This window comes from Prionailurus viverrinus, chromosome B1 (genome assembly GCF_022837055.1).
Source record: "Prionailurus viverrinus isolate Anna chromosome B1, UM_Priviv_1.0, whole genome shotgun sequence".
Classification (NCBI taxonomy): Eukaryota; Metazoa; Chordata; class Mammalia; order Carnivora; family Felidae; genus Prionailurus; species Prionailurus viverrinus.
The window spans coordinates 49,834,933-49,859,463 of NC_062564.1; the positions used below are offsets into that span (position 1 = coordinate 49,834,933).

General features: G+C 42.3%; 1 protein-coding gene across 3 annotated transcripts in view; it reads right to left on the bottom strand.

Moving 5' to 3' along the window:
* The window catches only part of ZNF395 (zinc finger protein 395), a 44,652-nt gene that overhangs the window by 15,550 nt on the left and 4,571 nt on the right, over positions 1 to 24,531 (bottom strand). For 2 of the 3 annotated variants that reach the window (XM_047855912.1, XM_047855910.1), the window contains exon 2: positions 76 to 322. In XM_047855912.1, coding sequence (XP_047711868.1) covers positions 76 to 309 — 234 coding nt within the window. In that variant the 5' untranslated portion in view covers positions 310 to 322. Of the gene's footprint in view, positions 1 to 75; positions 323 to 12,128; positions 12,292 to 24,531 lie in introns of all 3 variants that reach the window. The other variant, XM_047855911.1, reaches the window with a different exon arrangement.

Sequence of the window (24,531 nt, forward strand, 5' to 3'; positions counted from 1 at the left end):
CGCTCAGGGCACTGCTGGCCTGCCAGCCCCAAGCCTGGGGAGATCAGACACCTGGCCACACGTGAATCAACCTACCTTCTGCCCAGGTTGAAAGGCCACCTGCTGGAGGCCCGAGGGGCCAGGAGCCTTGAGGATCTCCTTGGGCTGCTCCCGGCAGGAAGTGTCCTTAGAGGCGAGGAAGGGCTGGGTAGCCGCCCCTTCCAGCAGCTCAGTCTGAGGCTCCGAGGATGGGGCTGCCCCAGGAGGCCCCAACACCCGGGCTCCCAGGAGGGACCGCTTACCAAGGCGCCGGGACAGCACGCTGGCCATGCTGCTGCCTTTCCTGGGGAGGCAAAGGGGACAGGGAGTCCTTTATCCACTATCTGGAGTAATCAGGAAGCTTTTTAGTACAATGCCCTACATGCAGCAGGAGTCCAGAAGTATCCATTAAAGTAGATGAAACATTTTAAAGTAACTTCTACAATTTTTCTTTTTACAAAAGTAATAGCCAGTCTAGTAGGACATTTAGAAAATATTGATAAGCACAAAGAAAAACAAACCACGCAAAACGCTGCCTCCCAGAGATGATACCCAATTTTCCTATGTAACATTCCATGCTTTCTTCTACATACATATTTACATACTTCTGTTTCTACAAATATGGGATCATGAATTCTCACTTAATAGTTTGTGTAGGTTTTACTGTATCATTAAATGCTATTCTATAAAAAATGCTTTTAGAAGCCACAAAGTATTTTCTTAGGCAGATGCCTCATTGCTAACTTAACACATCCTTTATTATCGTACCTGAGGGCTGTATCCTGCGTTGTGCTGTTTAATCTGCTCTGCCTGCAAGGAGCGTCCTCCAAGCTCAACCTCAGCACACACATACCAAGGACGCTTCCTTAGGTCAGGTCCTTATGTAGGACATTGCTAAGTCAGAGCATGAGGACATTTGTCAGAGACTCGTAGATTCTCAAGCTTAGTTGGCTTCAAAGTTGCAAAGAGCCACAGAAATGAGAAGCTAACTCTCCTTTCCTTACTTTACACTTGAGAAACTAATGCTGAGAGCTTGACTTCACAGCAGTAAAAGTGGTCAGCCTGTTCATCCCACGATAAACAGGAGCCACTGTGAAAAATGGGAAGTGTCCTTTCAGCATACTCTGAGGCATCCATGTACCCCCATTTATCATACTGCAGAAAGCAGGGAACTGGGTAGCACTGTCTTCCACATTCTAGAGAGGGAAAAGCTAGGGAGGAGACTGAAGCTAGAAACCTTGGTCTGATGTTTCACTAGTCAAAATCCTCCTGTGAGAGAGGAGGGGTTCTAATCACTGTGGCCCTCGGTGAACTCCAGGGCTGGGTGGGACCCTCAGGAGTTCTCTGGGCCCCTCCCTGACTTTCATGCACCTACACCATTCCAGAAAACAAGAACTTCATCTTCCAGATCCCTCAGTGATCTGAATCAGTCAACGAGCTTACCCTTGGGAAACCCCTCCCCTGCCCTGCAGCCTTCCTTCCCACTAAGTGAGATGCAGGGAAAACACAGATCTGCCCTCAGACCACATGGTCAGTGCCTACTCACAGCCTATTTCCTCATCTGTAAATCACAACACTAATACTCCCTTCGCCAATATGTTGGGGGAGCAAATGAGAACATTCTGTAGAAGCTCTTCACAACCTGTGAAGTATGACAGAAATACAAAGTAGCACTGTCAGAAGCTTCCTTCTTGGTTCCCCCAGCCTACTTAGGTGCCCTTCTCACCAACTCCTGATAACTGACTTCCACTGGTCACCTAACAACAGGACAGGCCTTTGCAGTCCCTTCACCACCACAAACCTGAACCCTTTGCTCCTACACAGGGTTTGAGGGGCAGGTGCCTACCAGGGGACCTACCTCTCAGGCCTGGGTCTCCTGGCAGGAGAAGAGTTAGACCCACCCCTTTTCAAACTCAGGCTGCCCTCCTTCTGCACAGCACTCATAGTTCTTTGGCTATCCTGTGGTTCATTTCCTTTGGGTTCACTAGCACATTCCTAATCTCTGCCGTTCCAGGTCCTCTGTACCCTCCTAGTCATTTATTCAGTTAATAATTAGTTGAGGAATTGCTATGTGCAAAGCACATTCCCCAGTGCTGTAGGAAGTATAAAATACAAGGATGTTCATAGACCTCTATACCAATGATATTTCATTCCCCACCAGGCTAACTCTACTGCAGTCTCTTAAGTTTGGCATTTCAAGAGACTATTCCAGCCACATTTCTCCTCCCTTCCACTCCCCCTCCCCTGGCCACACTCACACCAGAAGAAAACCATCATCACAGCTATGAATTCAAACTTATTTTGAACAGTTCCATAAACTTTTCCTACTTTGTCCCAAAGTGTCTCGGGGCTTTGTTTGGGTCCCATGCTATCTCCACATCTCCTAATCCTGGCCTCTTTCCAACCATATTCCAGCAAATTATGCTAAGCAAACATCTCTACAGTAACACAAATGGGAAAAATAAGTTTAAAAGATAACGATAAAGGTGCAGACACCGAGAAAAAGTAACTGGCTCATTTTTACAAGTATTTTACTCCAAGCTTCAGATAGCATGGTATCGGAATCAGATGGAACCAGATAGCATGGAATCTCTACCATGATTTCCCTAGAAAGCAAAGAACAGATAAGAAAAGGTCAGAGTCACAGCATCCTATAGAGTTCCTGTTTAGCTGTCTGGTGACTTCACAGTGTTACTGAATAACACTATTGGGAAGCTTTACTAGAACACTGAAAAGGAAGAAAAATGTAAGAAGTAAATTATTTACCACTACAAAAAAAAAAAGTATATCCAAGCTAAGTCAGTTCTAGGAACTCAGTCATCTACCCTCATCCTTGAAGCCTCCAGCCAGAAACAAGAACCTCTGACTTTTTAATTTCAATGGGTTCCTAAGAGCTAGAGGAAAAGCTGCAGTACCACTTGGAGACATCAGATGGCAGCACCCATCCAGGGGAAAAAAAAAAAAAGAAAGAAAAAGAAAAAGAAAAAAAAAAGGGAAAAAAAACAACCTTTTCTTGACCAAAAAACACAGTGGCCACCCCCACTTTTCCACAGCAGGAAGTTTGAGGTTTCTAGCACTGAAAATGAAGAAAGGATAATATTTCCAAAATTCCTGGGCTTCCAGTCTTCAGATGGGGCCTGAAATATTTGGCTAACAGACTCTGACGATGTTTTTGTAAGCCTTTTTCTTTTTTAATTTAAAGGATACTTTTTACTTGGTTTGTGACTCCCAAGCCCTCCAAAGCCTGCTGGATTTGTGTCAAGTTGGTGAACCTGTCCGCTTCCAGCCTGTCCCCACATGCATTTGCTTTCATTTTGTTGTGGTGGTTGTTTCGTTGCTTTTGTTGTTACTTTTAATTTTTTTTTAATTTTTCGGTTTTATTTAAATTGAAGTTAGTGTAATAATGATTTCAAGAGTAGAATTTAGTGATTCATCACTTACATACAACACCCAATGCTCATCCCAGCATTTGCTTTCATTCTCTCTGGCCTTTCTCCTTTAACTGGCCCAAATCCACTGAAATACATTTTATTATTTGATTTATTTATAGTATGCCCACATCTTAATTTTTAAAAGCAGAAGAGAAACAAGGAAGGGAAACTGCCTTGATTAAGTACCTAATAGGCACTAGCTTTCACAGATTGTACCTAATTAAATCCTCAGAAACAACTTGAGATCAACAGTCTTCTATTTCTGATGAGGAAACTGAGCCACAGAGAGGTCAGCTTGCTGAGGCTACACAAATAGGAGCCAGTGCTCCTGGGCAGGGGAAGGGAGATTTCTAGTAGGTGTGGGGTCTCTCAAAATAAAACAGTCAATTAAGCCACTTTTCATCTACATGGTATTTTTTTCCTATGTCAATGAACCTTGATAGAAAAAAATAGCTCCCTACAAGTCTCTCCATTTCTTTGTGCATTTTCTTTCCTTGAAAATCTCTTCTCCACTTGGCCTCCTACCTACAAAATAAAGGTCAGTGCTTTAGCATGACCTTGTCAAACAGTCCAAGTCACTGTTAATCATTCAGTGGTTCAGGAAGACCTTTACACACTTATTGATTGCCCTCTGAGAGGGCACAAAGAGATAATGGGACAATCCCAAAAGTTAAGGAAAATTTTCGCTAAGTTTATACTGGGGATTGATAGCATGGAAGTGAAGAATACAAGTCAGACTAAATGTAGAGCAGGCAGCATCACCAGGGGCGATCAATATGTCTCTTGTGCTCATTAGTAAACTCGTTACTTTATGGACATGGCTTTATGGACAACATCATCAACAGAGTCCTTCAGGGATTCAGAAATGAACTGCAGTACCTACAGGGGTCTATGATGCAAGTGGGTAAAGGAGCCAGGTTAACTCTGGACCTAGAGTGACTTTCTAGGATCACCTACTACTTTGCACCTTGAGTGAGGATCCTACCGTCCCTCCTTAGCATGCTTCTCTCAGTCTAACTATAGCCTCCTTCAAACCCCTCTTCCCTCATCTCTACTTCTAGTCATTCCCCATATGGATTTTCTCTTGGGAGCTATCGGTGGTCCACATAAAGAGCCATGCCTTAATTTACTATATGGGTCTAGTGCAACAAAAAGAGATCAAGAAACATCTATTTCAGGTTAACGCTAAAAGTGTTTCAACAAGTAGCCAAATCCCACTTTATGAAGTTATCTATAGAATTCTTTGAAGCATAGACTCACTCTAAAAAACAGCCTTTCCAGTTATGGACAGTTTTAAGAGGATCCTGAGTCACCTTGTGCTTCTCACCCTGCTGTTGTCACTAATGGGTGGGGTTGGCTGCCCTCATATATTGGTCAGTGTCCAAAAGGGGTTAACTCTTTTCCAGGCTCAGCAAACATATTCTGATGTGCTAATAGCCCTTAATGAGGACATCTGCCATCAGTTAAATAACTGGAACAGACAGAATAGGAAAACAAACCCTTTCTGTGGTTCTGAGTTGCAAATTGCTATTTGACATGTGACTGGTGCTGGACAACCACCTGTCTCAGCACACGTACGTGTGTGTGCATGTATTCATGCACGATGGCTGCTCTCTCCTACCACCCAAGGACACTGCAGCAAGCCAGGACATCACCTAATGGCACTTACAGGATGCAAGTCGTAAGGCAACGTGATTCAGTACACAACTAATGGGATTTCTTGGGAGTTTTTTTGTTGTTGTTGTTGTTGCTGTTTTAAGGAGAGTGAAGTTTGGAATAAGGCTCTCATTTACTAAATCCTGGGTGCTTGCTTCCTCTCTAATGAATAGTTTATGGAGCATGGTGAGGGACATCAACCCTCTGCCAAGAGTTTCAGGTCCTCTACTAAACCTCAGCTTTCTGCCTATTGTATGATCTCCACTGGGTAACCACTACCCAGAATGACAGCTTGAGTTTTCAGTTCTTTGGCTAGTATTTTGCATATCAGTCTTAAATCTTTTATCAGAAAGCTAATTTTTTCTCTTAAATTCTATAAAGTCTTAACTTAAAATTGTTTTCACTGTGATTTTTTTCTTCTAAAAAGTTTAAGTTTCTTTATTTAGAGAGAGAGAGAGAGTGCGCAAGCTGGGGAGGAGCAGAGAGAGACTCTCAAGCGGACTCTGCACTGTCAGCACAGAGCCCGATGTGGGGCTCGAACTCATGAACCGCGAGATGTGACCTGAGCTGAAAATCCAGGCGGTCGCTTAACTGACTGAGCCACCCAGGCACTCCCCACAGTGATTTTCTAAGCTCATCCAAAGGTCAAAATATTGTAGCAAAGCATATCTATTATTTTACAACAGAACTCACTGGAGAACAGGATTCCCACACAATTCATTTTCCAGCAATTCTTAGCCAGGGATGATCTCTGTCAAGAGATGCCACGTGCATTTACAGCATATTTATGACAATGTGCAAACATGTCTGTGGTCTTCATAGTTTTCAGATCACCATTTGAACCCTGGCAGAAACCAGCTATCATACTCTGTTATTACCACTGGTGGTTCTAAAGCTTTGTGTTTTTTCCTGGAGTGCCTTCTCCAGAAAAAGTAAAAACAAACTAACAAACAAAATACTGCCTTCACTGGTCATACCTCAACCTTTCTTCCCAGAGGACTCTTCCCAGCCTGGCTTTTGAAAGAAACCCCTCCAAGAGTGGCCAAGGGCCTAAGCTAAAACTTTCAGACCTCTCAAGTTATTTATCAGGCCCTATTATAGCATTTCAAAATATGTGGTGTGCATTTTAGATTTTCACAATACAAGCTTTAAGATATACAGCACTGGGCACATTAGTGATTGATTCCATACCAACATTTCTAAATCAGCTGTTCGAAAAATGACCATTTGGACTTTCAGGGCATTCTAATCATCTTCTTTTTCTGATGGTTTCAGAAAGCTAGATTACACCACATCGGTATATGATGGTTTAGACTACCAGTAAAATTAAAATTATAGACTATCAGGATTGACAGGCACCTTAAAGGCTGCCTATCCCCCATCCTCTCCACAGCATCCCCCTGTGAGTACCGAGCCTTCCCATTATTGTAATACATGTAATAGAATAATGGAAGGAAAAAATAAGGGTCCCAAATAGCACTGCTATTTTCATATTCCAGCAGATGGGCCATAGAAATAGGTCATCTGATCTAGTTACACTGAATTTTCTCCAGCAAATAATAAAGGACCCTCATCAACAAACACTTTTGTTAGTCTGACTGCACAGCGATCATTCAATCAAGTAAAAGGGACCATTCTGTTTGCACTGCCAGCAGGGAAGGAAAGCTGTTTTCACAGTTCTGCCCAGGAACAAGCACTTCCCCTTCCTTCACACCTAGCTCTCCGGGTCGCTTTCAAAACCGCTGCTGTGATGCCCTTTGTTTCGCTGCTCTGGCCTGCATACACTACTCTGTGTTACACGGGACACTTCTCAGGCCAGTGCTTGGCACATGGTCAGGCTCAGGGATCTATTTCTACCGCTGCCAGTAGGGCTGCAACTCCCTTAGACTGTAAGCCCTTTGAGGACACAGACCAAATCTCGTTTAGCCCATCAGATTTAGGATTTTTAAATGGATGATACTCCTGTGGGTGAGGAGAGTCCCAGGTTCAAAAGTAACATCATAAGAAAGAATACCTGCGGCTTGCCCTAAAAATGAAGGCAGGTTATCAAAAGCAAAGGTAGAGTTTTAGTGTTCTATTGAAAACAGGCAGAGAATTTATATGAAGTAGCAGGCATTAAGTAAAAACATGCTTGCAAATGTGCTGTGTGAGGGAGACAGTTTATGCAGCACTGTTTTTGTACATGCATGGGGGGAAGGGAGAGCACATAAGGACATATGTACGTGTGTGTGCGTGCATGCACTGTGGTTAAACCTGATCTCAACTGGGCTAAAACTATGAGCGTTCCAGAAGGAGGCGGGGAGATGAGTGATTGCTGACTCGGCATTTTACCCAGAGCCCAGTGGGAGGGAGGGAACCAGGAGCTGACTATCTCCTGGAGAACGAGCCACAGAGAACTAACAGTTCTCTCTAGCAGTTTTTAGAGTAGGCATATAAGAGATCTGCTCATTAACTCAAACCACCAAGGACTGTTCGAATGACACTTGGGTTTACACTCACTTTAATGCACACATTTGGGGTCTTCCTTTTCTTCCTGACCTCCCACCAACTCAAAAAAATATGGAAGGACAATATAATCTCCATTTTACAGCTCAGAAAACTGAGGCTCCTCAAGGTCATTTATTTGCCCAAGCTAGCAAGCTGTGGTGTTTGCAGCTTTCTTGGATCCTCTCTGATCTAGTTCTGTCTTCTGTACAAGTGGAGACCCAGCAGCAGGACAGGGGCTCAGGTTGGAGGGCTCTGGAGTTCCCAGCCCTAATGCCTTCCCATGGCCTTATCTGATCTTCATAGGACTATGAGAAAGAAAGTGTGAGTTTCACTGGGAAGAGGGATCTATCAGAAGAAGGGATCTAATAGAAGGGACCTATTACTTTTCATAGTAATGGAAAGCTCAAGCTGGCAACAAAAGAACCCCCCCAAAAATATAAAACATGGAGGTGAGGGGCACCTGGTTGGCTCAGTCGATTAAGCGTCTGACTTTGGCTCAGGTCATGATCTCACAGCTGGTGAGTTCAAGCACCACATCGGGTTCTGTGCTGACAGCTCAGAGCCTGGAGCCTGCTTCGGATTCTGGGTCTCCCTCTCTCTCTGCCCCTCCCCCACTCATGCACTGTCTCTCTCTCCCTCTCTCTCTCTCTCTCTCTCTCTCTCTCTCTCTCTCTCTCTCAAATACAAATAAACATTAAAAAGAATTTAGAAGAAAAGAATAAAACATGGAGGTGAGAATTTAAAAAGCCTACCAATCCAGAGCCCATTAGCATAAGGCCCCGAGTAGTGCACATGCCAAAAGGGAAGCCTGTGCAGTAATGACGCTCAAGGTGCCAATCCTGAGACAAAAAAAAAAAAAAAGGCAGAGAAATTCATTCTCTATTTTTTTTTTCATGTAAGTGGTTAAAGTAGAAAAAACTATTTTGGATTCAACAGTCATTTGAATGAATCATCACATTCCCTAAAGACAACCTACAGAATGGGGGAAAAAATACTTGCAAACCATATATCTGATAAGGGATTAATATCCAAAACATATAAAGAACTCATCCAATTCAACAGGAAGAAACAAACAACAAAACCTACAAATAACCCAATTAAAAGTGAGCAAAAGACCTGAACAGACATTTCTCCAAAGAAGATATATAGAAGGCCAATGGGTGCATGAAAAGATGCTCAACATCACTCATCATCAGGGAAATGCAAAGTAAAACCACAATGAGATAACACCTCACACCTGTCAGAACAGCCATCATCAAAAAGACAAAAGACAACAAGTGCTGGTGAGGATGTGGAGAAAAGGGAGCACTTGTGCACTGTCGGAGGGAATGCAAACTGGTGCAGCTGCGGTGGAAAACAGTGTGGAGGGTTCTCAAAAATTAAAACCAGCACTACCATATTAGTAATTCCACTTCTAGGAATTTACCCAAAGGTACAGAAAACCTTAAATCAGATACCTCTGCACCCCTACATTCACAGCAGCATTATTTACAATAGCTAAGAAATGGAAACAACCTAAGTGTCCATCAATGGATGAATAAAGAAGATGTATATATATACACTATGGAATGTTACTCAGCCATGAAAAACGAGTAAATCCTACCATTTACAACAACGTCGCAAACAAGCAAACAAAAACTCATAGAAAAAGAAATCAGACTTGTAGTTACCAAAGGCAGGCAGATGGCGAAGGGGGGAATCAGAGGAAGGTGGCCAGAAGACACAAACTTCCAGTGATAAGTAAGTGATGTCCCAACATGATGACTAGAGCCAACACTGCTGTGTGATCTATAGGCAAGATGTTAAGACAGTAAATCCTGAGGAACACTTTCCTCCCTTTCTTCTTTCTTTCCTTTTTATTGTATCTATATGAGAAGATAGGTATCTGTTGCGATCATCATTTCACAAAATATGTAAATCAAACCATCATGCTGTATGCTTTCAACTCGTGCAGTGATACAGGTCAATTATTTCTCAATAAAACTGGAGAAAATAATAATCGTGTTTGCCCACAATGCTAAGTAAACAGATAGTGGGGCTTGTAAGGAGGGTGTGAGCCACCCGCTGCCTTGCCTGGCTGGAATCAACAGGTAATAAAAAGGCAGCAGCCCTGTCCTGTGGCGGATGATCAGAGCGCAAAGGGGCTTCGGGTGCCCAAGAAAGGTGCCACCTTGTCTGGGGGCGGGCCAGCAGAGTGAGCCCCAAAATTAAACATAAGAAACCATGCACATGCAGACAAGACAGGTCAACTCAGAGACACCTAACCAGGAAAGATAAACAGGTAAGGAAAGGGATCAAGGTGCCCCCAATATCTCTCAGGAATCCAAGATTCATCTGGGAGGCACCGGTCTAAAAGGCAAGCTAATGGGAAGCTATAATCTCGGGAACTATAAATCACAAGAAACGTGATGTTGGCCTGGCAGAACATTCTAGTGGGTGAAAGCATTTAAATCCTGAAATAGGAGCTGGACACCAGAATTTGTTCTAAGACCGAAATGGCTGACTAGCCAATGGCTACAGACCTGTCTGGCGAGAAGGGAGGTAGCAAGCTACTACAAATCAACTTTTAATCTAACTTTTCCCTTTATCTAACTTTTAATCTAACTTTTCCTTTTAATCTAACTTTTCCCACTCCCCAATTAACTATGTGTGTTTTCTGTTTCCAAATGGGGGGCAGCTCCTCACCCTATCACTCTATCACCTTCCCCTGGGAGACTCTGCTATGCTCTGAGAGGGAAGCATTCCTCCAATACCAACGGGAATGCTTCCAATCCCCCAGGAATGCCATGGCTCAGAGAGGAAAAAAGGCTAGACACTGCTGAGGGGCTGAACCTGGCTCATCAAAATGAACACCCAGCCTGTGCAGGAGAAGCTGAGCCAAGGCACACTCCCTGCAGGGGGCACTTCTCTAGGGAAAGAACAGCTGGTAGATAGAGATTCGAACAGGTCTACCTCCACCTGTGTGACTTGTGACACTCAGTCACCATCTTGGAACCTCAATTTCCGGCCTCACCTGTGAAAACTGAGAAAAGTTCCCAGCACCAGGAAGGAACTTGACAGACATGTTTCCTTCCCCGTCCCCTTACTCCAGACCAGTGCTAGATAGCTACGTACCACAACAGGCCACTCTGAATGCTCAGTAGCCACTGTCAAGCTGGCATCTGGGAACCACGATTAGCAAAGGATATTCAACCAGAACCAGTAATACAACGACTGGCTCTAAGGGAAACCAAGAAGTAGACTGCGGGTGAGCCACTGATTAACTGAAATCACAACAAAACTGATTTCGGCAAGATAGGGGAGTCCAGCATATTCCATTTGGAGGCCTGCTGGCCACAATGAATCAACCCCAGGGATCAGGGCTTAGAGTTCAACACCAAGCCAGACAGCTTTGCCCCTGCAGTTGAAAGCCAGAGCCCCAGGCCACTGCCCGTCTCCCACATGACCTGGCCCCTGCTCACTTCACTCTCTGCACACAGGTCCCAATCCTGCTCTCCTCCCCCAAGCCAAAATCTCACTCTTGGTGCCCTGCCCAGGGTGGTTCAAGGCCTGCTGCCAAAGCTCCCTGAGGCGTAACTTGACCGGCCTCTCTGAACAACCTCCAGGGCCTGCCTCCTGCAGACACTTCAGTCTGAGATTCCAGCTGTCCCAGATCCGGATCAGGCCCACACCGGTGCAGACCCATATGGGAAACAATTCAGCACCAACTCACCAGAAACCCAGGGAAAGAAGCACCCCAGAACAGCGTTTTTAAAAACCTGCTGATATTCAACACATGTGCCAGGCTCTTACCAATGAACTGAACAGAATAATTAAGAAGCCTAAGCTTCAGACCCTGCCTTTAAAGAACTATGAGCTCCTACCTGGATCACACATCCAGCACTTGTTTATAAAAGCACTTAATATGCTCCGGAGCTACATTCATATATTTGCGCTGTATAATTAGATGAATGAATCAGAATGGGCTTCTTTCAGGAAAAGGCAAAGAACACCCAGCACTCTGACACTGAAACCTGAGAAAAAGACGGTTCTTAGCATTAAGCTCCTAAAGTTAGATGAATGTACATGTTAAAATTTTAAGTGTTTGACATAAGTTAATTAAGCTGAAATAAAGTATGTTATAAATCTATTTAGGGGTGCCTGGGTGGCGCAGCCGGTTAAGCGTCCGACTTCAGCCAGGTCACGATCTCGCGGTCCGTGAGTTCGAGCCCCGCGTCGGGCTCTGGGCTGATGGCTCAGAGCCTGGAGCCTGTTTCCGATTCTGTGTCTCCCTCTCTCTCTGCCCCTCCCCCGTTCATTCTCTGTCTCTCTCTGTCCCAAAAATAAATAAACGTTGAAAAAAAAAATTAAAAAAAAAAAAAAAAATCTGCTGGGTGCCTGGAGAGTGAGGGAGACAGACACGTTTCCCCAGAAAATAGAAAGTCGGCCTAAGTGAAAAGACTACAGACATCATAAAGGCAGACTGTTTAAATACACAGTGAAAAATGAACACAGTGGACAGGGTGCTTACCCAAAGCATGACCACTAAGGAAGTACCTTTCTCTGAAGAAGGCTGTTTAAGGCGTCTTCATGCCCCCATAACTGTGGGGCTGACGATGAGTTCAAAGACAAAACAGAGATGGAGACACTGGATGAATGAGTGGTCAGTCACCCCCATCTTGGCTCAGGATATCAGGGTGTCCACTCTTGAATGTTTCTCCTGAAATGGATAGGCTAATGGCATTGGTCAGAGAGCACTCACTGGAGAGGATGATCTAAGCCAAAATGCCAAAACAAATGTGGATCAATCACAGAGACCAGATGGCTCACGCTCCTGAGTTTTGAGACAAGTGAAGGATGAAATCAGTGTTCAGTAGGCCAAGATACACAGGCCATGGTTACGCGGCACTGGTGAGCTCCTGCCTGCCCCAAGGACAGTCAAGGAGGCCACCACCACATGGAATCTCAGCCCTGTATCAGGCTAACAGGTAGACTATACTTAGTTCAGAGGACTAGGACCTTTTGAGGGAAAAGGCACTGCCATGTGCACACACACACACACACACACACACACACACACAAAATCACATCTAACCACTTTGCTAGAACTGTTAGAGAATAAACTGACAAAAGAAAAATAGGGATCTTCTATGTAATAAACAGCCTTTCGAAGACTGATGTTCTTTCAGGAATGTTCCAAGAGCTATTATCTGCCAAAGACTTATATGCCAGTCACTTGCTGAGCATTTCATATACGGTATCACATTTCATCCCTCACGATAATCTCATGAGACAAGTACCATCATCTTTTCCTTTTTACAGATGAGATGCTGAAACTCAGAGAGGTTAAGTAATATGCCCAAGGCCACACAGCTAGACAGTGACAGAACAGACATGTGATCAAATCAGATATGTCTGACTCCAAAAGCTATGCTCTGTCTACTATCTCATGCAAGAAAACTATGCATCAGGAAGAGTAAGAGGCTAGACTAAATAGCCTCTTAAAGGCTCCTTGTTAGTAAAAACTTCGAGTCACTGAGAGGTTAATGTGGTATTGGTGGTCTGGGCCTGGAAGAGGAAATGAAATGGGCATTATGATAGCCAAGTATCAAGTGTGGGGCTAACCCAGGGTTAGGACTACAATTATCCTTATTTAACACTTTTATAAATACCCCAGAGAGAATGCACAGTGAGACTGGGTTGTAAATGAACTCTAACTTCCCAGTTATGTGACCTCAGGCAGATTATCTCACCTCTCTGTGCCTCAGTTTCCTCACTTGTAAAATGAGGAAAACATTGGCTCCTACTCAAAGGATAATTTGGAGCTTTGAGGAAGCAATGCAGCTTTTTTTCAAAGTGTCTTGGTTTTTAAGAGTCTCCACACTCCTCTTCCTAGAGATTCTGATTCCCTCGGTCTGACACAGAAGCCTAGGAAAAAAAAATGAAAAAATGCACCTCAAGTACTAAATGTTGTCCCTTCCTTGCAAATAAGTGATAGCCAAAATTAATAATAATAATAATAATAATAATAATAATAATAATAATAGAAATAAGGCACCAAACTCCGGGTAGTGATGAGCCAAACTTATGGGAAGATCACACGGGAAATTTTGAACAAATAGGGTGGAAAGCAGCCAGTAAATTTTAACAATGATAAAGGCAATGTAGTACATTTAAGGAAAAAAACATTATAACCATGTAAAGCTCTGGGGCAACAGTCAGAATGCCATAAAAAGACCTGTATGTCACTACAGATCAGACTGTCATACTACTGTGATCACAAAGGTCAAAAGACGAACAAACCAACTGTTTGTCCAGCACCAGCACCACTACAAGAGTACTAAAAACAAAAAGAAACACACCGCCCACCTACCCCCCACCCCATAAATTTAGAGATTCATCCACACTGGGGACACTGGCTGCTGCCCAACAAGAAAGAGATATTGTAAAACATAGGCTGTGTGGTGTGATGGGGAGGGCATGCTAAGACGGCCAGAAAGATCAAGGCCAGGAGGGCCTCGAGAGAATCTATCAAACGGGAGAGATAAGGTGGGTGCCAACTTTGTCCCCAAATCCTAAATGACCGAGGAGGGAATGCCTGTTAACACTCCAGGGAGACGGGAGGAGGAGATGCCTCAGTACCCCCCCCAAAAGAAGGCAATATAAATGCAATATAAATGCATTACTAGGTTTGGACAATAGTTTTAATGCCAACAGTGGGGTTCCCCTGGGGTCAGAACCAGAACTGTTTTCATTAGTATCTGCACAAGGGATCTGAAGGCAAATACATGTGAAATAATTCAGGCTGCAAAAGGGTTCCACCTCTCACCAGCAAATAGGTGACCAGCACCACCAGCATGTGCCCTCAAGAGGGACACAGCCAAGTCCTCCCTTGCCACACTGGCTCCTAAAGGCAAGGAGTTGGCTTGACATGATGAATTTTCATCATTTCTAGAGTTCTCAGAAATCCAGAGATGATGGCAAGAAGTGTGAATACAGAGAGACACACATCATCCTTCTCCAAATAAAATGAAACTGTTAATAAAAGTAACATGACAGTGTTCTAGATTTTTTTTTAAGAACACTAAAATGCTTCCAAATGTGCCTCGCCCTTGGCTTGAGCATTTAAGCTATACTTTGTATTCTAAAGATGTCATGGAAAAGAATTACAGATGCATTGAAGGTCTCCTGTTAGGAAATTAACTGGATTTAAAATTTATCATCCAGAATCCTCAGTGTGCTGCTTATCCATCCTGTGATTCTTCTCCACACAACCACAACCAACATGCAGACCAAAGTCCTTGGGGAGACCAAACAGAACAAACCATGAGGCTCAAAGGGGTTCTTCCAACACCAACCCTTCTAGCCAAGCAGCCCTGACTCGTGGGGGGCATACATCTAGCACAACCTAAATCCTGCCCTAGTCTTAGAAAACAATTGCCAGAGCAATCAGACACGAGAGGGGGGAAAAAAGGCACCCAAATTGGTAAAGAAGAAGTTAAACGGTCACTATCTGCAGATGATATAATACTATAACATAGAAAACAGTTAAAGCCCCACCAAAAAACTATTAGAAGTTATAAATAAATTCAATATAGTTGCAGGACACAAAACTAATACGTACAAATCAGTTGTATTTCTACACACTAATAATGAAATAGCAGAGAGAAAAATTAGGGAAACAATTCCATTTACAACCACACCAAAAAGAATGAAATATCTATGTATGCCACTGAAAACTATAAAACATCAATGAAGAAATTGAAGATGACACATGCTCATGGATTGGAAGAATTAATATTATTAAAATGCCCATACTACCCAAAGCAATCTACAGATTTGATGCAAACCAAAAATATCAACAGAAATTCTCACAGAACTAAAACAAATAATACTTAAATTTTTAAGGTACCACAAAAAAACCCTGACTAGCCAAACCAACCTTGAGAAAGAAGAACAAAGTTGGACATATCATAATGCCAGATTTCAAGATATGCTACAAAGCTGCAGTAAACAAAAAAGTATGGTACTGGCCCCAAAACAGACACATGGATCAAAAGAACAGAATAGATCCAGAAATAAACCCATGCTTATATGGTCAATTATTCTACGACAAGGGAGGCAAGAATATACAATGGAGAAAAGACAGTGTCTTCAATAAATGGTGCTGGGAAAATGGAACAGCTACATGCAAAAGAATGACCACTTGTTTACACGATACCCAAAAAGAAACCGAAAATGGACCAAAGAGCTAAATGTGAGACCTGAAACCATGAAAATCCTACAAGAGAACATAGGCAGTAATTTCTTTGACATTGGAAACCTTAGCAACATTTTTCAAGGCTTGCCTCCCGAGGCAAGAGAAACAAAACAAAAATAAACTATTGGGGCTACATAAAAATAAATTTTTGCACAATAAAGGAAACCAGCAACAAAATAAAAGGGCAACTCTAGTGAATGGGAGAAGATATCTGCAAATAGTATATCCAGTAAGGGGTTAGCATCCAAAATATAGGAAGAAACTATACAACTCAACACCAAAAAAAAAAAAAAAATCCAATTAAAAATGGGCAGAGAAACTGAATAGACACTTTTCTAAGAAGACATACAGATGGCCAAGAGAGAGACACATGAAAAGATGCTGAACATCACTAATTATCAGGGAGATGCAAATCAAAAGCACAGTGCGATATCACCTTACACCTGTCAGAATGCCTAAAATCAAAAAGAAATTTTAAGAATTTTAATATTAAAAAAAAGAAATCACAAGTATTGGTGAGGATGTAATGAAAAAGGAACTCTCATATACTGCTGGTGGGAATGCAAATTGGTGCAGCCAGTGTGAAAACAGCATGGAGTTTCCCCAAAAAATTAAAAATAGAAATACCATATGATTCCACTACTGGGTATTTACCCAAAGAAAATAAAAATACTAATTTTGAAAAGATATATGCACCCTTATGTTTACTGAAGGATTATTTACAATAGCCAAGATATGGAAGCAACCCAGTGTCCATGGATGGATAAATAAGATGCAGGGTATATACACAATGGAGTATTACTCAGCCATAAAAACAAGAGGTCTTGCCATTTGCAACAACATGGATGGACCTAGAGGGTATTATGCTATATGAAATAAGTCAGAGAAAGACAAATGGCCATATGATTTCACTTATATGTGAAATCTAAAAAACAAAGCAAATAAAAAAGCAGAATCAGGCTCGTAAGTACAGAGAACTGATGGTTGCCAGAGGGGACAGGGGTGGGAGGACAGCCAAAATGGGTGAAGGGGAGTGAGAGGTACAGGCTTCCAGTCATGGAATGAGTAAGTCATGGGGATGAAAGGCACAGCACAGGGAATACAGTCAGTGGTATCGTAATAGAGTTGCATGGTGACAGATGGTAGCTACACGTGTGGTATAGAATTGTTGAATCACTGCGTTGTATACCTGGAACTAATATAACATTGTGTGTCAACAAGAAAGAGAGGGAGGGAGGGGAAGGGGGGAAGGAAGGAAGGAAGGAAGGAAGGAAGGAAGGAAGGAAAGAAGGAAGGAAGGGGGGAGGGAAGGAAGGAAGGAAGCGGGGAGGGAAGGAAGGAAGGAAGAAAGGAAGGAAGGAAGGAAGGAAGGAAAGAAGGAAAGAAGGGAGGAAGGGAGGGAAGACTTTACTTCGCATGTGAGCACGCTTCAAGTATGTCCAGGCCTACATTAAGTCTAAGCTAAGAACTAGCCGTATAATGTATCTTAAGATTTCAAATTGGAGCGCCCCATTACTCAGCAATTGCTCTTTCTCTACCCTAGAGGAATACTCACCTGTGTCGCAAAGAGGCATGTGCAGCTGAGTTTATTGTAACAGGTTTTGTAACAGTAGATTTAGAAATAATTTAAATGTCCATTGCTGGGGCGCCTGGGTGGCTTGGTCGGTTGAGCGTCCGACTTCGGCTCAGGTCATGATCTCACGGTCCGTGAGTTCGAGCCCCGCGTTGGGCTCTGGGCTGATGGCTCAGAGCCTGGAGCCTGCTTCCGATTCTGTGTCTCCCTCTCTCTCTGCCCCTCCCCTGTTCATGCTCTGTCTCTCTCTGTCTCAAAAATAAATAAACGTGAAAAAAAAAAAATGTCCATTGCTTAGGAAGGTTCTTAGGAAGGCCATGCAGGAGTTAGACAAAATCAAGAAGTCCTAGACATACATACGGACAGGAAGCAATCACCAAGATGTTCTGTTGTGGAAGACAGGGAGCACAGCACAGTGCTCCTAGTGCCAGTTAAATACACTTAACTTGTTTTAAGTTCTATAGGTATAAACCCAAGTATGTAAAGCATCTGGACACCAACCAACTCCTAACAGTGGTTAACCTCTGGAGAAGGACTGGGATTAGGAGTGGTTGTCAAGGAAGATTCTGTTTCCTCTGGAAGGTTTGCATTGTTTTTTTTCCTACAGAGAATGTATTCATGTACTACTTTTGTAATGAAAGTTTCATTTAGCCATTTAAGTTTTTTAAAAAGAAAGAAACTGACCCGGTTCAATACATTTCAATAATGTGTTGGGGGCAATTTCTATCTGAATCTGACACACGCTTTCCAGGAGGCTGAGCGCTCAGCAGTGCAGAGAGTGGGTTTTGTAACACCAATCTTGTTACAATATTACAAGCCCAACGCTGTAACTCTGTGAATCCTTAAATTTATATGCTAGCTCAAGGAAGAGGCAGAAGATAGAAAGTATGTCAGGGGGCTTTCTGGGTAATCCAAGGGGATGTCCTAGGAGCAATTCCAGTTCTTCTGGCTGAGCGTTCTAGCTCTCCCAAACACAACCAACTAAACACCCTTGCCCAACCACACATATCCCACACTGGGCTGGCTGTGCCTCAGACTCTTCTACCTGGGAATCAGAATTTCTGACATTAATCTGGATGCCGTGGACTAATGAGAAGGAATCTGAATGCCCCAGCACACAAGTGCCAAAAATTATTTACTTACCAGGGCCACCTAGCCATATAGAATACTCCTCCACTTCTTCAAAGCACTACTCAGAAACACATTTTAAAATTAAGAACCTACTAAGGCAAAACTAACCCAGGGTGACAGAAATCAGAGCTGAAATACTTCTGGTTACAGGGGAGGATAATCTGGTAATGGTCATAAGGAACATGTCTGGGGTGATGGAAATGTCTTATCTCAAAATGCATTTGTCAAAACTGATTGAACAGCACACTTAAGATCTAAGCATTCCACTGTATGCAAATTATACCTCAATTAAAAAAAAAAAAAAAAGCTACTCAAACACTGTTTCTCTGCTAGCTGCAGCAGAACTTTGAGCTGTCCTATCAGACATCTGAAATCTCTGTTGTGCTATGTAAAGAGCTCGAGTACCATGGCGACAGTCACCATAAAAATAGATAACAAGATTAAAATGGATAGAGGACACATGAATTTAAGAACGGCACACCAAGAGCAATTCATTTGCAGCAGAAGAAAAATAGAAAGAGGAGAGGGAGTTTTTCATTCCACCAGCACTTTGGGAAAAGAAAAAAAAAAACAGCCACTGAATGTGGTTGTTTTTACTAAAAGAGTTTTATGGCTTCCCAATACTCAGAGGACAAAAAAGGCTGTGAGCGGTTATCTCTTATCATACTTTGCTTTAAAAAAAAAAAAAAAGCGTATGATACTCTGAGTGGTTTCCATGCCTCCTGTATGTGGCCCAAGGAACCAGTTCACAGCAATTCAACAAGCACAGATGATGTGCCGCACACTGTGAGCCCCAAATGATACTGAGATAAAGGACACCCGAGCACTTTAAGTACACAAGCATTTCCAACCACAGTTCTAAATGACCAAGTTCTGCCTATGTTTCTTACACGCAGCTAAAGTTGTCATTCCCTATTTTGTGTACCCCCAAATTCTTTTACTCTGTGCAAAAAGAGCACTTTCTTGCCAAATACTGATTTTTCAAGTGCCAAAATGTGAAGATGGACAATGGAGACAGAAACCATCTCATGATATTCTCCAAAGATGAGATAAACCTCCATTCTCTCTGCAGAGCCAAGAAACTTCTGCTATGGGATTCAGCCCTAACAGTGCCCCCAACAACAACAAAAAAGTAATCCAAAAGTAGCAGGAAGAAAATCTAAAAACTTTAAATAATCAGAGTGGATTCTAAACAAACCATATATTTAAGTAAAATTTAGACAAAATCAAATCAAATTTTCTACGTGTAAGCTATAAATAAAAATGAAAAAGTAAACATTTTTAACTCAAACCACAAACTTATTGTCTGATATAAACTAAGTATGTACATTCCTGGAAAATCCCACTCCAAAGTTTCTTTAAATTTATCCTCCCTCATTCTCTTTGTCCCTAAACCTACAAAGCCATCACGAGGCTCAGTGTTATCCCTGATGTCAGGATGGTGTTTAACGTGCAATACCTGGTGATATGTGTGCAATGTGGGAAATGAACTAGGAAGGAGATGGTCAACAGCACTCCCTGGTCCTTCCAAAGCCAAGCAGAGAATTAAGTGTTCAATTAAGGGGCCCCATCTTGATTCATTCATTATTACTGAATAAAACTGGCCAATAAACACATTGGTCTTCTACATGTTAATCTCTTTTATTAGTACTTGCCACTTCCACCCAACCACCACCTTCTTGCTTTTCGTAAAGACCAAATTCAATTTTCAGCAGCCCTGGGGCCACAACCCTAACCAACCTGGAAACGGGTCTCCTCAACCTTTCTAAAATGACCCCAAAGGTGTCTCTCAAGTGTGGAGACCCACTTAAAAACATTTTTTTAAGAAACATTTTTACAAGAGCTTACATGATGATGTTGACTCAAATACTATGCAACTAAAGGTATATCCCCTCCTCTACATTATCTTTCAGCTTTGACAAGTCACATAATAACCTGATCCTAGCAACTAGAAAGGACTTTGGAGGTCAGCCTAATTCCTGTCCTTCTCTTCTACGGCATTTCTTATCAACAGCATTCAGCCCGAATTGAATACCTCCGACAACGGGAAACTTACTATTCCATGGGCAGACATTTCCATTGTTGGACAGTTCTGCCAACCAAAAAACCCTTTTTCGTATTGAACTGACGTCTGTTCTCCCAGTATTTAGGATTAAAAGGAAACTGAGAGCTCATCAACCTGGTGTAATCATTCTACAGATAAGGAATCCTATAATGTATAATCATTCTACAGATAAGAAATCTGAAGCTAGAAAGGATAAACCAACTGTACTATCCACTGGTCATATTCCAACACCAAAAGCAACAATGAGTAAATCTACTCTTTCCTATACCCGCTAATACATGAAAATACTCAAAAGCACTATTGTGTACCCACCCCACGAGCGTCCTCACTCCAATCATTCCTGATCCTGCATCATCCTAGTGTCCCTCTTGGGGATAAAGTCATTCTTGTTCATGTTTCCTTAAATCATGTCTCCCAACCCCCTCATGGCCCAAATGTCAAATGACCGGTAGAGGTCGCTAAAACTAGATCCTTTGCTTGGAACAATGAATTTCTGATCCAGTTATTTCTGATTCTAGTTACTAACTAGATTCAATTTTTTAAAAGCCTCATCCCACTCAGGGCTCACATTAAACCATGAACAACAGAACAATCTCAAAACTTTTTCCCCACATGATTTGCCCTCTTCAGTGTGCCTACGGTACCACCCAGGCTACAGTGTGCTTGTCTATTCACAGGACGATCTCCCCCTTGCAATCAGATCATCAACGTCAGGTCAGGGACTGAGTCTTATTTTGGGACTCCAGTGCCTAATCCACTGCTTGACACATAGCAGGTAGGTACTCAAGATCAGTCACTGAATAAACCATCTACCCTTACCCTATCCTGTCCTTGAACAATAAAATGTTTTGTGTTTTTAAACACCAGTGTTCAAGGGAATGAAAAGACAAACCATAGACTGGGAAAACATATTTGCAAAAGACACATCTGATAAAGGACAATTATCCATAATATACAAAGAGCTCTTTAAACTCAACAGTAAGAAAACAACTCGATTTTTTTAAAAAAGGGGCCGGGCGCCTGGGTGGCGCAGTCGGTTAAGCGTCCGACTTCAGCCAGGTCACGATCTCGCGGTCCGTGAGTTCGAGCCCCGCGTCAGGCTCTGGGCTGATGGCTCAGAGCCTGGAGCCTGTTTCCGATTCTGTGTCTCCCTGTCTCTCTGCCCCTCTCCCGTTCATGCTCTGTCTCTCTCTGTCCCAAAAATAAATAAACGTTGGGAAAAAAAATTTTTTTAAATAAATAAATAAATAAATAAATAAATAAATAAATAAATAAATAAAAAAGGGGCCAAAGGTCTTAACAGACACCTCACCCAAGGAGATATACAGATGGCAAAACTCACATGTAGAGATGTCATCTGCATGTCACTAGGAAAATGCAAATTAGAACAAGACACCACTACACAACTACCAGAATGGCCAAAATCCAGAGCAATGACCACACCGAATGCCGGTGAGGATGTGGAGTAGCAGGAACTCTCATTCACTGCTGGGGGGTGGGGGGGGACGTAAAATGGTACAGCCACTTTGGAAAACAGTTTGGCAGTCCCTCACAAAATTAAGCATACTCTTATCATACGATCTAGCAGTCACACCTCTTGGCATTTATCCACAGGAGTTGAAAACTATGTCCACACAAAAACCTACACAGCTGCAGATGTTTACAGCAGCTTTATTCCTAAAAAGTGTTAAAACTTGGAAGCAACCAAGATGCCCTTCAGTAGGGGAATGGATAAACAAACGGTGGTACATCCAGACAATGGAATATTCTTCAATGCTAAAAAGGAATGAGCTATCAAACTATCAAAAGATAGAGAGGAAGTTTAATTGCATATTACTGAGTCGAAGAAGCCAATCTGAAAAGACTACATGCTGTATGATTCCAACTATACGGCATTCTGGAAAAAGCTAAACTGCCCACAGGAAAAAGTAAAAGTGGTTGCCAAGGATTGGGGGGAGGGACGGGTAAATAGGCAAAGCACAGAGGATTTTAGGGCAGTAAAAGTACTCTCTCCGTATGATACTGTAATAATGGTGGATACATGTCATTATACATTTGTCCAAACTCCTAGAATGTACAAGAGTAAACACTAATGTAAACTATGGTCTTTGGGTGATTAGATGGGTCAATGTAGGTTCATCAATTGCAACAGTTGTACAACTCTGGTGGGAAACTGATAGTGGGGGAGGCTATGCATGTGTCCCAGGCAAATGGGAAATCTCTGTACCTTCTCAGTTTTGCTGTAAGCCCAAAACTACTCTAGAAAATACATTTAAAAATCTATAGCAGTGTTTTCTCCCCACTATGTTATAAATACATGTTATAGAGTATATAAATAATAAATGCAAAATGTAAAAATAAGTCAGTTAACTCCATCCATCTATCCAGTGTTAGTATTTTGGTATCAGAATTACTAATATATTTACTTCCAGCCATTTTTTTTTATGTTTATTTATTTTTGAGAGACAGAGAGAGAGTGAGCGAGGGAGGGGCAGTGAGAGAGGGAGACAGGTAATCTGAAGCAGGAGCCAGGCTCCAAGCTGTCAGCACAGAGCCTAACACGGGGCTCGAACTCACAAACCATGACATCATGACCTGAGCCAAAGTCAGACACTTAATGGACTGAGCCACCCAGGTGCCCCATTTCCAGCCATTTTCTATACACTTTGTTTCTTTAAGATTTGAAATCATATTGTAGGTGCACCTTAGCTTTTAACAGAAACATTTGTCCATGTTATTTTAAAGCTATTCCTAAACATTATTTTTAATGGCTTCATAATATTCCATTATAAAGACATATCCATCAGAATCACTTATAGATGACTTCCAGCCCACTCATACCACTGAATATTTAGGCTGTTTCTAATTTTTCACTCCAGTTTAAAAAAGAAAAAAACCTCTGAATAATCTCTGTGCATAAAACATCATCTACATTTTGGATATGGTCTTAGCTGTACCTCTAGAAGTAGAACTAACTTACCAGAACGTATGAACATCTCGATACGTTACAATTCAAATTTTAAAAACGACATCAGACTTTACATTTACCCCTTACTGCATTTCTTTTTTAATTTGGGCCTTCATTCTGAATGATAGTGAACCTTGATTCATCTACTAAATAAGCAATCTGTCCCACCTCTGTGCCATCAACAAAGTTGACAAACGCACCTTCTGTATCGCCATCTGCAACACTGGAAAAAATGTTGAACAGCTCAAGGCCAAGAATAGAACCCTGTGACACTCATTTTCAGACCCCCTTCCAGGCTGACTCAGTGCCACTAATTAACAGATTTTGCATACAACTGTCAAATTAATAACACCAACCAGCACATTCTACGACTTATTTAATACAGACCATCATATGTCAAGAAACTGTTAAATACCTTACCAAAGTCACAGTGCACCATAGCTACTGCCTCATTCCTCTGTTCTAGTAACTGAACCACCACGTAAGACAGGAAATGGGTTCAGTTTGATACCATTAGGCTGACTTCTGGTTAGCCTCATGTCCTAAAGCCATGTCCTTAATACACATTTTTCAGCAAAGTGCGCTTCAGTTTTGGCTTCTGTTAATGTTACAACAGCAAAATTTTAAGTCATCAGATTGTGCAACCTGTATAAAGCAGGGTGACTACTGTTTGGTCCCTCTCACCTGTAGCTTACCTGGGGAAATGTTCTGAATCACTGGTGGCTATGGATTTCCAGGGTAAACCAAACTGTCTCTAGACCACAGAGACCTGAATTTACTCACTTCAGCTCGTCCCAAAATAAGCCTAGTTTTCAGGAGTCGTTTGCACAAACACCTGAGTTTGAGCCAATAATTCTGTGGTCATTTTGAATACTGGCTTATGAATCTCTGGATCCTAGAGGCCTACCCCCTGGGGTAATCCTAGGAGTCAGGAAATAAGAAGTGAAACAGCCCCTCTCTTTG